At 39.2% G+C, this 16337-nt stretch overlaps 1 protein-coding gene across 1 annotated transcript in view; it reads left to right on the top strand.

The window, feature by feature from the left end:
* dph1 (diphthamide biosynthesis 1) overlaps nt 1–16337 on the top strand; it is a 68366-nt gene that overhangs the window by 27074 nt on the left and 24955 nt on the right. The window contains exon 4 of the mRNA XM_006801556.3: nt 13909–14030. Coding sequence (XP_006801619.1) covers nt 13909–14030 — 122 coding nt within the window. The remainder of the gene's footprint in view (nt 1–13908; nt 14031–16337) is intronic.

Below are 16337 nucleotides of genomic sequence, written 5' to 3'. Positions count from 1 at the left end.
CCCGGTTGCCTGCCGCGGGCCCACTGCTTCACTGAGTGAATGGGTCAAATGCAGAGAAAGTAATTTCCCCACGGGGATCTATAAAGTATACATTATTATTGTTATGTTTTATATTATTATATCAACATATTAACAAAATTAAACATAAACGTCTCCACAAGAGAGGGCTAACTCTTGCTCTGTTGTCCATTTCTCACCCAGCTGAGCTTCCTGTTCACCATGCAATGAATGAAACAGAATTTACACTTGTCTGCACAGGCAGAGAAGATGTTTTCTGACTGTTTGATCACTTTTTGCTGTTATATCACAACCAGTTTTGACTGGAACAAATTCAACAGTTTCAGACACATTTGCTGGTGAGTTTGTATTGTCTTCTAAATGTTGGCATCTTGAAGTTTTGTTCTTGCACTAGAAAACCTTGTGGAAATTACCTCGAATGTTACTCATGTTGTTCAGCCTTGGTTTCACGATGTTTATATTTTATTTGCTCGTGATGTGATTTATTAAATTTTGAATTAGATTAGCGAAGGTGTTGAGTGAACATCCCTGTGTTGTCATACACAGGTTAGATGTGTTCACCCTACTGGACTTGCTCAATGGACTGTAACCAAAATCAACTATGAACAGCACAGTGAGAGCGCTCTGTAATCAACAATTTCTGGGTAAAAAAAACAAAGATATCTAAGAATCCAGTTTTGGTAAATTGAGGATTGCTTCCATTTTTTCCTTAGAATTGTAACATTCTAACATGTTTTTGCTTGTTTTTCAGAAATGGTTCATTTAAAAAAAACATTTTGATTTAGTCCCCACATTTTTTTTTTTTTTACATGTGGGCTTCCCCTGATTGCCTTTGGTGGGATTAATTACATTAGGTAGAAGAAGAGATGAATGCATAGTTCCAGGCAGTAATCGGTGTCTTCAAGGAAGCTTTGGTGTTCCTGTGATAGTGCAGAGGAATTTAATACCCCTATTATCTGTCCTCCTTAGTACTTACACTGATTCCTGTCTTTATGCCCTGCAGATCTGATAAACATTGTATCAAACTCAATTTAGTTGTCTGTATTATTTCTTTTGAGATCCCTAGAGATTAGATGCATTCCTGGTTATAAGCCTGGCCCTGAGATTTCTTTTAAACTCCTTAAGCAATACCAGCCCAACAGCACTCACTTATAATAGCTGTTGCCATTTTTTTTTCTTTTTATGAAATTGGATTGCAACTCTTTAATTGTGCAATGCTATGCTATATAGATTGGGGGCTCTATCTTGATAAAGCTGTAGCTTTTCCATAATGACCCATGGCTCAGGCTTTTGAATAAATGCCATGACAAATAGATGAGATACACTCACAGAAATAGTGGTAATGATGCTGTTTTTTGCAGGGAGTTAAAGGATTATCTAATAGCATTACTGAAAACATCTGTCTAAGCATCATCCCATATTCGCTGTGTTGCCCTTCTCTCTATTTACTCATTCCTGGCAGATGTTCAATGACTCTGGTTAGACTGTCATATTTTACTGGGGGGTTTCTCTCCTATTTTTTTTCTGTGGAAGACGGGCAGCCCAGGATTCCTGTGTCAATATGACAGTGAAATGAAGTGAAATATGTAAGGGGAGAGGCATCAACTGCAAAAAAAGGAGTGGAAATCATTTAATCCTCTTGCTCAGAGCCCCATGCCAAATTTATTTTGGAAGGGAATAGTTTGTTAGGATATTTTCTATGTTATATGTGCAGAAAGCAGATTATAGATATCAGATTTGCTAATATTACGAGCCCAGCAGCGAACAGCTCATCTGTCTTACATAGACTGTCATCTCCTCTTTGTCAGTATCATCATTTTCATCTTTTGTGACCTGCGCTCTCTTGGTGCTCTGTGGCAAGAACTCCTGTTCTCTCGTTCTGCCTTTCAACACACGTGTTTGTCATCATTTGCCTAAAATGAACTAAGAAATAATGGAGGTTCATCTCTAGTTAGCCCCCCTGCTGCCTTTGGGGAGAAGCTTCTTTTCCTGGGCCAGTCTGCTTTTCCCCTTGCCAAAGCTTACTCACACAGTAACAATGGGCAGATATCTGAAATGTAATGTAATTAAAAGATGCACTTTTTCCAGACATAGGAAATAATCCACGTGTTTTTTGTGTATAGGAAAGTCGAGTTTGTGTCTTAATACACATGTTAGCTTGTGTGTGTTTTGTCTTGGGATGCAAACGCACCACATATGCTCATTTGTGCTGTCTGCCCTCAGTGGCAACTGTGTAAGAGCAGTGTTACTGCACCTGTACCCACCTTGCCAACCTGCTTGTCACTTTGTTTCCTATGAGGCCATTGTGCTGCCTTTGCTATTATTAGATTTCAGATGTTAAAATGTCGATGGTAACACAGTCATAAGGACAGCCCTATGGACACTTACTGTGTTGTATTCTGCAGCTGCACTGTAGTGTTTCCAAGGGTAGACTATAACAATACAGACTATCCTGTCTGGAGCAAGTTCTGTGTTTATGCTTTAGCCAAACCCTATTTAATTAATGCATGTTATGCTACACCGACCTCTTTGATGCATTTACTTGGAATGCACAGGTTTGCCAAGAACCGATAAAATGCCACTTTGCCCTTTTCAACCCTCAGCTCTTTTATTTTCTTCATGCTACATAATGATTAATTCTGCTGTATCGCTCAGATGTTTTAACACAAACACGTGTAAGGGTAGCTATGCCTTTGTGCTATGGATTATACTATAATACTTTAAAGCTTATGTTAAAACTTTGTGATTAATACTTTAAAATGCTTTAAAAAATGTTTTATTATCTGTACTTAAATATTCCAACTCTTGCTTGATTCAGGTTTTGAGCTCTTTTGGGGGAATTATGAAGATCAGTGATGTGCATTTTCAAATTCTTGATAGTCAAACAACCTCTTGTCTTTCTAGATTTCACCAGAATCTCTGAGTGTTTTATTTTTATTATTTACCAAAAATTATGAAGTCCACAATCTGAGAAATTCAGAAAAATAGAAACAAAATCCATTCTGGAAAGTAATTGAAACTAAACTGAATTACAAAATAGAATCTAAGTAGAAAATACAAAGCTATAATAACTCTGGCAGGTAAGCCTTGAACCATTTAAGAAGGATTTATTAGTATGTGTAAGAGTGTCTTGCGTGTCTTGCATAAAATTCAGTAAAATGCAGCCACTCATTGCTTTCATTTTTAACCAGCAATATAGTTCAAACACAATTTATTGAGGCATTTCTTTTATTATGAGTTGAGCCAGCTAATTCAGAGTAGCCTTCTGACCCTACTGTTTATATGAAAAATAGCAGATGACGGTATAAGCTAAGTGCCTCTGCACACCTTGCATAGATCATGGGCCAGATTTACTAATGAGGCCACATTAGCTTTAGGATACAGTTTTTAGAATTGGGTTGATGGGAGAGGAAAGATCTGTGGGTGGTTCACTGACAAAGACACAGTTTATTTCAGCCATGACTGACACATTCAAATAAAAGCAGTTCCAATTAGCAGGACAACAACAAGGAGATATAATGAGGGAGAATGTTAATCTACTATCAGAAATAATAGTGTAAGTGCTGATTTTAAGCATACGTTTCCCTTCGGTAACAGCATGACAGTTCAGATCCAGGAGAGGCAAGTAAATCAGAATCACTTTGTTTGACTGAAACATAGAAACACTACAAGATCATCTCTCACTGTAAAATGCAACCTTAATGTAATGGGCATGTCAGACATCTAAGTTAAAACATGTATGAATTTTGTATTGGAATTACCCACTTCCCTCTGTTGTTAACTTCAGTTAAGTTCTGCTTCATCAAAATACTAGTATTGTAGAAAACCATATAGGAGTTTTGGCTATACTCAGGGTCAGGACTTCAAAGCTTTGAGCCATCCACCCATTCATTTATCTGCTTATTCTCAAAACTTCTTCCTCTGGCTTTCAAAGAAATTACACCTGTAGTGGAAGCTGTTACAGCCTTTTTTTTCTTAGCATTATGCATAATTTGTGGAAAGTTGTCTGGTGCAGACATTAGTAAATTATGTTTTTATAATTTATTTTAATCATATTTTCACCATATTGTGTGTTTTGAAAGGGAAATGTTTACAGATATGTATGCCAAGGCCAGCTGGAAAAATCCCATTTCCACACATCAGTTGCAAAATTGACACTCAGCCGCTTTAGTAAATACAGACAGGCAGGGTTTTATGCTGGTCTTCATACCATAAGGTGAACCTGACAAAAAAACTGTTGTAAAATTCAATTCAGTTCAACTTTCCTAATACAGTGCCGGAAGTCTCAGAGTGCTTCATATTGCAAGAGTAAGTATCCAAGAATTTGGGAGGAAAAATCCAACAATTAGAGAGTTCATTGTGAGCAAGCACTTGCCGATAGTGAAAAGAAAGAACTCTGTTTTAACTAGGAGAAACTTCCAGAATAACCAAGATCAGAGAGGGGCAGCGATCTGGAACAATTGGTTGAGGTGTGATGGAAAGGGAAAGACAAGTGCAATAAATAAATAATAAATAAATACAAGGACAAAATGCAAACTGTAGGGAAAACTTGACATGCAGTAGCGACATGTAAATGCATTAGGCATGGAAAGGAATGGCTAAGTGCATCTTGGGAAGTAACCCCATGTAACCTGAGCATATGCCAGCATAATTAATAAATGGCTCAGGGTCACCTGATCTAGCTGTAAGTACATACGTCATCAAAAGGAAAGTTTTTTAGTCCTGATCTTTATAAACTAGAGAGTGTCCGTCTCCTTAATCCAAACTGGGACCTGGTTCCATAGGATGAGCAGCCTGATAGCTGATTGGCCTTCCTACTGTTCTACTCTAGGAACCACATGTGCTCTATTGGGATAATAACCAATGTAAGGACAAGACTTCAGTTGGATGCACATTATAATTCATAGTGATAAGCTAAAAAAAATGTTCTCCCCTTCAGCTTTTGCTGCAACAGCTTTTTCATTACCATGGGCATTACAATATGTTTAGTGACACTGTATAAGAAAACACAACAGAGAAGCAGTTGGGTGTTTTGATCAATTAGACACTTATTGATATTGGTTGATAAGTTATTATACTGTACTATTAATATTGAAATATGCATGCATAGTTATACTGCTGAGAAATAGCCAATGCTATCCCTTAGAAATGAACAAGTTTCAGTTTATAAGGTTATAAATTAGGATTACCATTTTGATGCAAAATGAAAAGCACTGCCATTAAGCCTTACCTGCCCTTTATATTCCTTTAAGATTAATCAGTAATCTTGTTTAATATCCATCTGTATCAGTAACCGCCTAACTGTTTATTTTCAATAACAATTAAGTATTTGTTGTACTGTTAATGCTCAGTACGTGCATGCCAAAGAAAACAAAGTTGCCAGACGCTGCTGATGAGTTTCAGTGTGGCAAAGATATTACGCTCCAAGATATTCCTCTATAGTGCTTTTCTGAAAATGGTGCAGCTTGCAGTGTGTTGTAATGCATCCTAATATAGAAAACCACAAGACTCATATATTGGTCACCTTGACAAAAGAACATATAGTAATACTTGGTTTTCTGAAAACCACTGTCTAGAGGATCACATTGAGTCCATCACAGCATGCACCGAGTGAAAGGCAGTGAGACAGTCTGGACAGATATCCAATACATCAGGGTCAACATATTCACAGTTCCGCTTGGCAATTTAGAGTCAAAATCTATTTGCATTTCTCTGGAGTAAAAGAAATTCAGCGACCCTGGAGGAAACCCACACACCCACCAGGAGAGAATGCACACCTATTATAGCGAGGGCTTTGGCTGAAGATTAAAAATAGAATTCTATTTTGCAAAAGGACCTTGCTAACTATTAAACTCTCCTGCCAAAGTAACAGGTTTTTGGTTGCTGATATTCACTGTCATAATACCATCCATCCATCCATTCGCTTCCGCTTATCCTTTGCAGGGTCGCGGGGGGCGCTGGAGCCTATCCCAGCTGTCATAGGGCGAGAGGCGGGGTACGCCCTGGACAGGTCGCCAGTCTGTCGCAGGGCCAACACACAGGGACAAACAACCATTCACACTCACATTAACTCGCACATTCACACCTAGTGGTAATTTGGATTTTTTCCAATTAACCTATTCCCACAAGCTGCATGTCTTTGGACGGTGGGAGGAAGCCGGAGTACCCGGAGGGAACCCACGCAAACACGGGGAGAACATGCAAACTCCACACAGAAAGACCCCGGCCTGATGTTGGAATTGAACTCAGGACCTTCTTGCTGTGCGGCAACAGTGCTAACCACCGTGCCACCGTGCTGCCCATAATATCATTTAAATTAAATCAATGAGCTGTATTTTAAAAAAAAAATAATGAAAGAAACCTTTCTGTAGCATAAAAACTGTTGTTTACTGATGTTTTACTACAAAATATGTAACATTTAAAACATTGCAATTTTGGACAAACTTTCATTATGTTCTTACTCATTTTGCTCTTCTTGTAAAGCTACTGCTGAACAAATTCATTTACATCAGCAGGGAAATAAGGAGGCATGCAAATTTGTAAATTGGATTAGCCCACCTGATGATCATGGATGACTGTGAACAATTCAGCGGTTAACCACCCTCAGCCCACTCCACTCTACTTTACCCCACCCACATGCACACAATATGGACATTATCACCCTTAAAAAAAAAAGATCTGACAGTCTAGTTGACAGTTCCCACACTTGCTGAGTAATTCATGGAATACATGTTATTCTAGTGAAACAGGCTTGGTCAGTTGGAAAATGTGGGTTTGGCAGATAAGCATTTTAATTAATTACCCCTGGGTTAAATTTCTTTTTTTTTTTTTTTTTGTATATTTTACCTTTAAATTTACTGGTTTCTCAAAACAGAAAAGTAATGATGATGTTAGTTAGTGATACAGTTCGGGCACATGGATAATATATAGGATAACAATACAATACAATCACAATACAATACATAAAAAAAAGAATATAATAGAAAACGCTAGGGCTGTGCGATATGACCAAAATCTCATATCCCGATATAAGAATTCTATTGTCCCGATAACGATATAAATCACAAAAATGTAACATTTTCTGTAAATTCTGTGAATCTCGGGCAGCTCGACTTGCGGGAAGTGTTTCCAGCTGCGCGTCATGTAGCTGGAGTCGAGTGTTTTAACCGATGCATGAAACGATACATTTTTAGACATAAGTTGTAACGGCCGCTGTTTTCTTTGTGAGTATTTATTACACGGCGTGCTGCGGGGAAAAGCCTGTTCTAAGGTTTATTTTTTAGCACCTGGCGGCTCTTTTTTGCTTCTCATCCGTAAATAATCTGCTCTTTCACGTGATTCAGTTTATTTTGAAAAGTCTCAACAGGATCTTGAGCTTTATTGTGAAAGATTTATGTGGAACATAAACAAGCGGACACGCGATGGCGTTACCGTCGTTGTTGCTAACCACAACGCATAAAAACAGCCGCTTGTTCATCCGTAGTGTGGTTATATAAAATATAAGAGAAAGAGAGAACTTTAAGAAATTAATATAGCCACTACAGTGACCATCAAAACCATGAAAAAATATTGCCGTAAACAGTTTATTTTGCAACACCACGAAACAAACAATATCGTAAAATGAAACGATAGACGTTTTTATATCGTCATCCGATACATATCGTTATATCGAACAGCGCTAGAAAATGCTATAATTTTGTAGTTAGACTCCCCAGCTGCTTTATTAGGTACATGTTGATGTTAGGTGTTAGACCCTGTTTTCACTTCTGAATTGCTTTAGTTTTTATTGGCATAAATTCAACAAGGTAGAAATTTTCCACAAAGACTTTAGTACATATTGAACAGGATGGCACAGTTACTCTACATCCATGAGGAAACTCTCCCATTTCTCCCATTTTGTGGTATGATGTGTTACTCTGTTGAAAACAGACACCAGAAAATGGGTTATAAATATGGTTATATATGGACATAGTTGTCACCAATATTCAGGTAGGTTATTGCTTCTAAATTGATACTAAGGGGCCCAAGGTGTCCCTAGAAAAGATTAACTAGCACCAATTGGGACTCACTGTCTGAAATTCTTCAATAACTATTGCTATCATTATGTTTTTCAACAATGAGGTCTTGAGAGAGCCGATTGGTTTTACCCACAATAAGATGTTTCTTGTCTGATACCTTGGTAACAAGGCACTTCTTTTAAGCCATCAGGTGGGACTGACCCAGCTGATATTAATTTGCACTGTGCGGCAGGATTGCTTTTTATTTGTGTTCCTGTTTCTCTTTAAACTTTATTCTTCTGCCTTATTCTACTTTCTTTGCCGCTTAACTACTCCCTCAGTTTTCATCCGATTTTCACCATTCAAATTTTAAGCTGTTCTGCTCATTCTGCTAATGTCAGCTATATCTTGTGGTGCTGATAACTTTTATACTTTTTGAAAAATTAAGCTTTTTATGCCATTTTTTTTTTTTGGCCCATTTTAATGACTGGAACCACATTATCAGTGTGATCACCAGTTTAGCTTGCCAGGCTGAGCCATGTTTTAGCTCAGTGAGATGAGCAGCCGTTTTCAGAGCAGGAGGCCCAGGTTCGAATTCCGCTTATGGCAACATTTTTTTCAGTAAACACTTTAACTTTTTTTTAACACTTTTCAGAATAGATTTCAGCTTCTACATCCATTTTCAGCAGAAATTTCAGCTTTTTCACCTCTTTTTAGCACGATTCAGCTTCTTTGGGACCCTGCACATTTTTTCTCTCACTATACAGTGGGGCAAAAAAGTATTTAGTCAGCCACCGATTGTGCAAGTTCCCCCACTTAAAATGATGACAGAGGTCAGTAATTTGCACCAGAGGTACACTTCAACTGTGGGAGACAGAATGTGAAAAAAAAATCCATGAATTCACATGGTAGGATTTGTAAAGAATTTATTCGTAAATCAGGGTGGAAAATAAGTATTTGGTCACCTCAAACAAGGAAAATCCCTGGCTCTCACAGACCTGTAACGTCTTCTGTAAGAAGCTTTTCTGTCCCCCAGTCGTTACCTGTATGAATGGCACCTGTTTGACCTCATCATCTGTATAAAAGACACCTGTCCACAGCCTCAACCAGTCAGACTCCAAACTCCGCCATGGCCAAGACCAAAGAGCTTTCGAAGGACACCAGGAAAAGAATTGTAGACCTGCACCAGACTGGGAAGAGTGAATCTACAATAGGCAAGCAGCTTGGTGTGAAAAAATCAACTGTGGGAGCAATCATCAGAAAATGGAAGACATACAAGACCACTGATAATCTCCCTCGATCTGGGGCTCCACGCAAGATCTCATCCCGTGGGGTCAAAATGATCATGAGAACGGTGAGCAAAGATCCCAGAACCACACGGGGGGACCTGGTGAATGACCTGCAGAGAGCTGGGACCAAAGTAACAAAGGTCACCATCAGTAACACACTACAACGGCAGGGAATCAAATCCCGCAGTGCCAGACGTGTTCCGCTGCTGAAGCCAGTGCATGTCCAGGCCCGTCTGAAGTTTGCCAGAGAGCACATGGATGATACAGCAGAGGACTGGGAGAATGTCATGTGGTCAGATGAAACCAAAGTAGAACTTTTTGGTATAAACTCAACTCGTCGTGTTTGGAGGAAGAAGAATACTGAGTTGCATCCCAAGAACACCATACCTACTGTGAAGCATGGGGGTGGAAACATCATGCTATGGGGCTGTTTTTCTGCCAAGGGGACAGGACGACTGATCCGTGTTAAGGACAGAATGAATGGGGCCAAGTATCGTGAGATTTTGAGCCAAAACCTCCTTCCATCAGTGAGAACTTTGAAGATGAAACGAGGCTGGGTCTTCCAACATGACAATGATCCAAAACACACCGCCCGGGCAACAAAGGAGTGGCTCCGTAAGAAGCATTTGAAAGTCCTGGAGTGGCCTAGCCAGTCTCCAGACCTCAACCCCATAGAAAATCTGTGGCGGGAGTTGAAAGTCCGTGTTGCTCTGCGACAGCCCCAAAACATCACTGCTCTTGAGAAGATCTGCATGGAGGAATGGGCCAAAATACCAGCTACTGTGTGTGCAAACCTGGTAAAGACCTATAGTAAACGTTTGACCTCTGTTATTGCCAACAAAGGTTATGTTACAAAGTATTGAGTTGTATTTTTGTTATTGACCAAATACTTATTTTCCACCCTGATTTACGAATAAATTCTTTACAAATCCTACCATGTGAATTCATGGATTTTTTTTTCACATTCTGTCTCTCACAGTTGAAGTGTACCTCTGGTGCAAATTACTGACCTCTGTCATCATTTTAAGTGGGGGAACTTGCACAATCGGTGGCTGACTAAATACTTTTTTGCCCGACTGTATCTGTCTTTGGGACAAGAACTAGTTTGGCTCAGTGAGATGAGCAGCTGCCATAAGACCTGGTGGTGCAGGTTCGATTACTACCTGTGGCTGCTGTCACACTTCTTCTCTGCTTGCATTCAGTGTGCTTTATTGACATTGTTCAGTGTACCCTTTCAAATACAACAGTTTTCAGCAAAGACTTCAGTTTCTACAAAGTGTTTTCAGCAGATAGTTCTCCTGCTGTTTTCAGATTCCACTACACGGCATTCACACTGCATTTTCGCAGGAAATGCAACTTTTTCTAGTTACTGATAGATTTCAGCTGGTGCTGTGACTTCCCATGCCTTTTTAAACCTCCCTTTATTCAGGTATTCAATAGTTTTTTCCCTTTTGTCATTTCTCATCATTACACATAACTGAATGTATGGACATCAATGGTTTGATTTCTTTGCATATGTGGAAATGGTGTTGAATGGTTTGTTGCCAATATCTGGTGAAAATCTCATATTGATAGCACCTTTTAGAATTATATTTACACTGAAAATTGGTGATGGGTTCAATACTTTATCTGCTGCACAGACACAAATAGAAATTAACACGTGCTACCAGAGCAAGCAGTGTTAATACTATAAAATGTATAATGTAATCATAGCTTTCAGCTAGCTCAGAGTTTAAATATGTCATTGACATATTAGCAATGGAGTTTTATAATGGAAAGTTGTTTATATATAATTTTTTAAACAGTCGTTTGTTTTTTTTCTCAGGCTAATGGGCCCAATAGTAAAACTGTCAATGAAATATATCTGCAACTTAACACATCGCAAAATACTCAGAACCTTAAATCAAATGTTATCCAGACAGATGGTGGAAGCCTGATAGTTTAATTTAGTCTGGTAATTTTCATGAACAGATAAGTGTCATCTGTGACAGAATGGCTTTGTGTGGCGCAATTGAATTGTTCAGAGACGAGAGAAGTTTTGCATTCTCTTTGTCTGCTGCAACATCTTTGAGGTGTAATGCACTGGTACTAACAAGTTCTCTGCTTTATTGTGACATCAGAAGAAATTCCTGTCAAAGTCAGGAAAAGGAAATTGGCATCAGAGCACAGAACAGAAAGATGCATTTACTTTTATGCTTACCCAACGGCATTAGGACAATGATGCAGTGAAGAAAAATGCCATTTATGTAAAAACACATCAGTTGTTTAAACTGTTGATAAGTAGTGATACAATCAGCTGGCAATACATCTACACCGTGTGCGCGCGTGTGCACATGCGCACTTGGATGCATGTATTCCATTCTTGCTGCAGACTCAAGCTTGTTTTTGTAGCACACACCAGCACAGTGGTTTTTGTAACGGAGATGCAAATCAGTTGGCAATTTCTCACACATATTGAGCTGTATGCTAAAGAGCTAATTAACAAGGGCTGTTATGGAGTTCACAAGCTCCTCTGACATCTTAATTAGATCTTAATGACATTTCAGTTGGAATGGCTGAACTGAGTACCACAAGATGAGGCAAAACCACTGCTGATATGCAGAGAGAAATCGGAACTGTGCAAGACACGGGACACCAGTATGCGAAGCAACAGAGGAGAGGAGTGATAGTTGAGGATGTGAAAGTGAAAAAAATCTAAATAGGGATGGATCGAAGGACATTTTTGGCTTTATGTCTGCACAGTAGTTTCCTGTGTTGAGATAATGTGATTGTGATTTACACTGATACACATTTCAAGTTGTTGTCCTCTCTCTGTTTTTTCTCATCGTGCGTCTTCGTTCTGTTTCGCTCTCCCATTGGGATATGGGACTATATGTTGCCCAGTAATTACTCTGTCCATGTCCCAGTAGCATTACACATCTCATATCAGCCTCTTAAACAGATTCTTAGCATTTATTACCATAAAATTTCAATGTACTTACCCTGGAAATAACTAGATACAGCTTGCACTGCCAGTGTAGTAATGATATTTCTGTCAGATAGATGGCTGATTAGATACAATAATCTTCTGTAGTGCTGTGTTTTGCATTGTAGATGGTTTTGCGTAGTCTGCAGTGAATTGCAGGGGAAATCTTTTTTTTTTTTTTCCGGTGGACAGTATTTTTAGCTGAAAGGTTGTTGCACGTTTATGAAAAATAATCTTTCCAGTGAGCGAGGAACCTTAAATGATCCCTGTTATTGTATCATTTTTAGTGATCCTTAATTACCTTCCTGCTATTGGCTAGGGTACACAAACAGATGGGTACAGACAAAATCAAAACCCAGAGAAAGAGAGAGAGCCACTGATTCAAACCTTTGAATGCAAATATTTATTTATCAGATGAGTTGCTCTGTCTGTGTTTTCCTGGGCTCAGCTGGCCTGTACTCCTTTCACTTGAGAGCTGCTATTATAGGAGAAGGGACAGGGACATTTGGAGAGAAACTACATCGAAATCTAGGGGACAATGATGAGGGGCCTAGAGAGAGCACAAACTAGAGATTACATGAGAGAAATTGAGGGAGGAAAGGCTAAATAGAAACTTTGTGTGAAGCCCCTGGCGAGGTGCAGAGCGAGGAATAAACAGAGTAGATGTTGGTTGAAAGATTGGGCAGCAGGAGACGTATTACTAAGAATCTGTGGGTTTCTACAGATGTTGTTCTGTGTGCAGCCATTTCTGTTTATCACTTTCCTCTCCTTTCCCCAAGTCCTTCTTCTCATCTCAGTTCTGCCTCTTCTGTCTAGCCTAAATCTGTCAGAATACAGCCTCGAATACCTGGCAACAACTTCCTTTTACAAACACCCCCTTGTCTACCCATCTTCCCTCCCTTACAATGCCTCAAGCTTCTGTTCATTAGCTCTTTTTTGCTGTTACTCCCCGCTTTTATTCATTTTACTTAGTCTTTATGGGTTTACTTAGCATTTTATTTGCCCATAAAGGGTGATATGTGTAGGCACTTGTTTTTCAGTAGCACAATCTGCAATTATTTTTAACAGTACTGAGTCCACAGATGCCTGTGTAATTTGTTAGTGTTCCTTTCAAGAAGGCCATGTTTATTTTCCCCTTGTACATCTGCAAAGTGGAACATTAGGGCCCACATGGTCTGTGTATTTCACAGCCTTCACAGCAAATCTGGGAAATAGATTGTTAAAGACCTTTGCAAATTCTAATCTATTTGTGTCAGTCATACATTTCCTTTTGTGCTTCTCCTCTTCATGTAGCGTTCTGTCTGTGGCCAGGCTAACTGATGACCCATTAACCCTCGTCTGGCAGGGCTTTAACTATCAGACAGCTTGTACTGTACTTTGGCTGCTGGCTCCCAGTTATAAGGAGCAAAAGAATAGCAGTGTGTCACCCTGATGTACTGTGAGTCGGTCATTGACTGGTAGCTTTGTCAGATGCTATATAGTGTACTCTATCTGCAGCAAGTGGATAGGAGTTGATCTTACTCAGCTCGCTCATAATCACACCATGCCTTGGATGCTATGTGTATTATTCGCTATGGTAACAAGCAACAGCATATATGGTCTGTAACAACAGTGATTAGAGCCTCTGCCCAAATTCCAGGTTCACAGATGCAGATACATTTGTGATGGGGGATGTGACGTACGGCGCCTGCTGTGTGGACGACTTCACTGCTCGAGCCCTGGGAGCTGATTTCATGGTGCACTATGGCCACAGTTGCCTAAGTGAGTCTCTTTACTGTCTATTTGGATGGTTTTTTCTCTCTTCATGACTTTTCGTGTAGAGAATGTCAAGTGATCTAGCATCGAAGACACCCACTTACTAAGAGTGGGTTGCATAAAAAAAAAAGAAGCTTCAGAACATAGACATACCAACACCGACAGACTCACAGACAAAGCCATCGATCAATGGAAAATGTTACTAGTTGGTGCATTCTTCCCAACTCTAGTTTGGAAAGCATATCAGATGTTTGGAGCCTGGGCATCACATTTACTCAGCAGATCAATGGAGGACATGCATTAGAGCCGTTCTTTGAAAACCTCAAGCAGTTCTCGAGGACCTTCACCCTCGCCCCCACTGTCTGCCTTTCGCAGAACATGGGAGGAAATGTTAAATCAATAGTTTTGATATATCTCTGCCAGAACGACCTCACCTATCCCAAATACCAGAAATGGCCAACAGAATTTTAATACTACTGAAAAACGCTCTCTTTCGCTCTCTGTCTCTCTTTTGGCTTTATTGTGTTCATTGTGTTAGTCTTTGTGTATGTGCTGTTGGCATATTTATAATTTGATTATCATGGAGCAATTATGTATGCAGGCATGTATGTTTACAAAAGATAAGATGTGTACCTGTTTATGCTGAGAGCAGCCCAGCAAATGCAAGGATAAAGGCGTTAAAGTCTTTGCGGGTTGGGATGGAGATCAGATATTAATTGATGGAAGAGATTAAAAAAACAAACAAACCCAAATGGACTGCAGATCCTGAGAGAATGCAAATGTAATGGTGGTGTCGTGCATCCGTCCCTGACCTTCATCTCTCAGTCGTGAGGACATCACTGCACTGTTTCCCCAAGATGTCAGCCACCTGTGGGAGATGAAAGACACAGTGTTTTGACTGACTCACAGAGGAACTCTCTCTCCCGCATTCATTCATTTCCCTTTCATTTCCTCTGCAGTATCTGCTTTTGAGAGTAGTGGTGTCTTCTCATATTTTCTCATCATAAAGCACCTCCAGTTTGAACCGGACAATATGGGCAACATCATAAAACCGTGTTCAAACATTGCTTGCAGATATGAGTTTGGGGACTTTTTTGTTGATGTTTAACCTGAATACCATAGTAGTTGGAACAGAACAGCCTGAGATAAACTGGGGAACATACTGGAATGAAAATATAGAATCCAAAATTGAACTCCAGGAAGGAAAACTGTCAGGAGATAGAAGCTCCCCTCCGATAATGCCAGGAAAGTTTTACTGGTCTTCCTTAAACATCATGAGTAGATCCTCACTATTAAAGTCATTTCAGAACATGGCCGTGGCACCGATTTTAGAGTAGCTAGTCGTATTTGTGAGGTACTGAATAACAGTTTTATAATTTTTATAACAGCCCAGGTAACAGTTCCCATCTGTAGACACTTGCTGTAGGATTTTTATTATATACGACTGTATTGATTGTTTTGAGCAGTTGAAATGTTGTCAGCAGTATCAGATTATGACATTAACTTTAAGTGAGAATCCTCTCATGTCCTGCTGTTAATGTTTGAATTCATTGTGAATCAATACACTGTTTGGATTGCTCCATCAGGTAATAGGGAAGTCTTCGGATGATTGTGGCTATGGTGAATAGCTTTAGATAATAAATTTAATAAACGTATAACCTTGACTGCCCTCTACAACACCACAGTACCATATTGTATTACATTTCTATTTTTATATATTGCCCTCTTTACTCACATCCGTTTTCTTGTTAAATTGAGCTCCTTTGTGTATTTTGTGCCATTCTCAGTTAGCGGTACTTATTATATCAAGCTAGGTTGCTTTTTATGTTTTGGCTACTTTAACAATGTAATTCACCAACTTTTGGGTCAAATAAATGTCATATCTTATTAAACCATAATAGTATAGCAAGCATCTCTTATTTCATTATATAAATGCTAAAGCCATTCTCCAATCCAAGTTAAATGCTATCACATTTCCCCACATAGATAATACAGATTATTTCAGGACCACATTTTCAATATGCCAAACGATTGGCTTATTGTTCATGAATTATACAGAGGTACAGAATCAGAATATATTTTGTTTTTACATATTGATTTTTAACAGACCATTTGTAACCAAGCCAGTATAGCACTATGTCCACCCTTTTGTTCAATTTGAGTGTGCATTTGTGTTTGTGTTCATGGGCATTAATAAGCAGCTGTGCTAAGTGAGCTTATAGCCATGAAAAGGATAAAACCAGTGATGGTGCAAGTGAGTCGTGTCTGTCTCATTGACTGTGTCTCTGATTGCAGCACCTAAGTGCTCTCAGG

This window comes from Neolamprologus brichardi, chromosome 14 (genome assembly GCF_056152115.1).
Source record: "Neolamprologus brichardi isolate AB-2024 chromosome 14, ASM5615211v1, whole genome shotgun sequence".
NCBI classification, from domain to species: domain Eukaryota; kingdom Metazoa; phylum Chordata; class Actinopteri; order Cichliformes; family Cichlidae; genus Neolamprologus; species Neolamprologus brichardi.
Note: the sequence above shows the minus strand (reverse complement) of the source record. Positions and strands in the feature narration are given on the sequence as shown.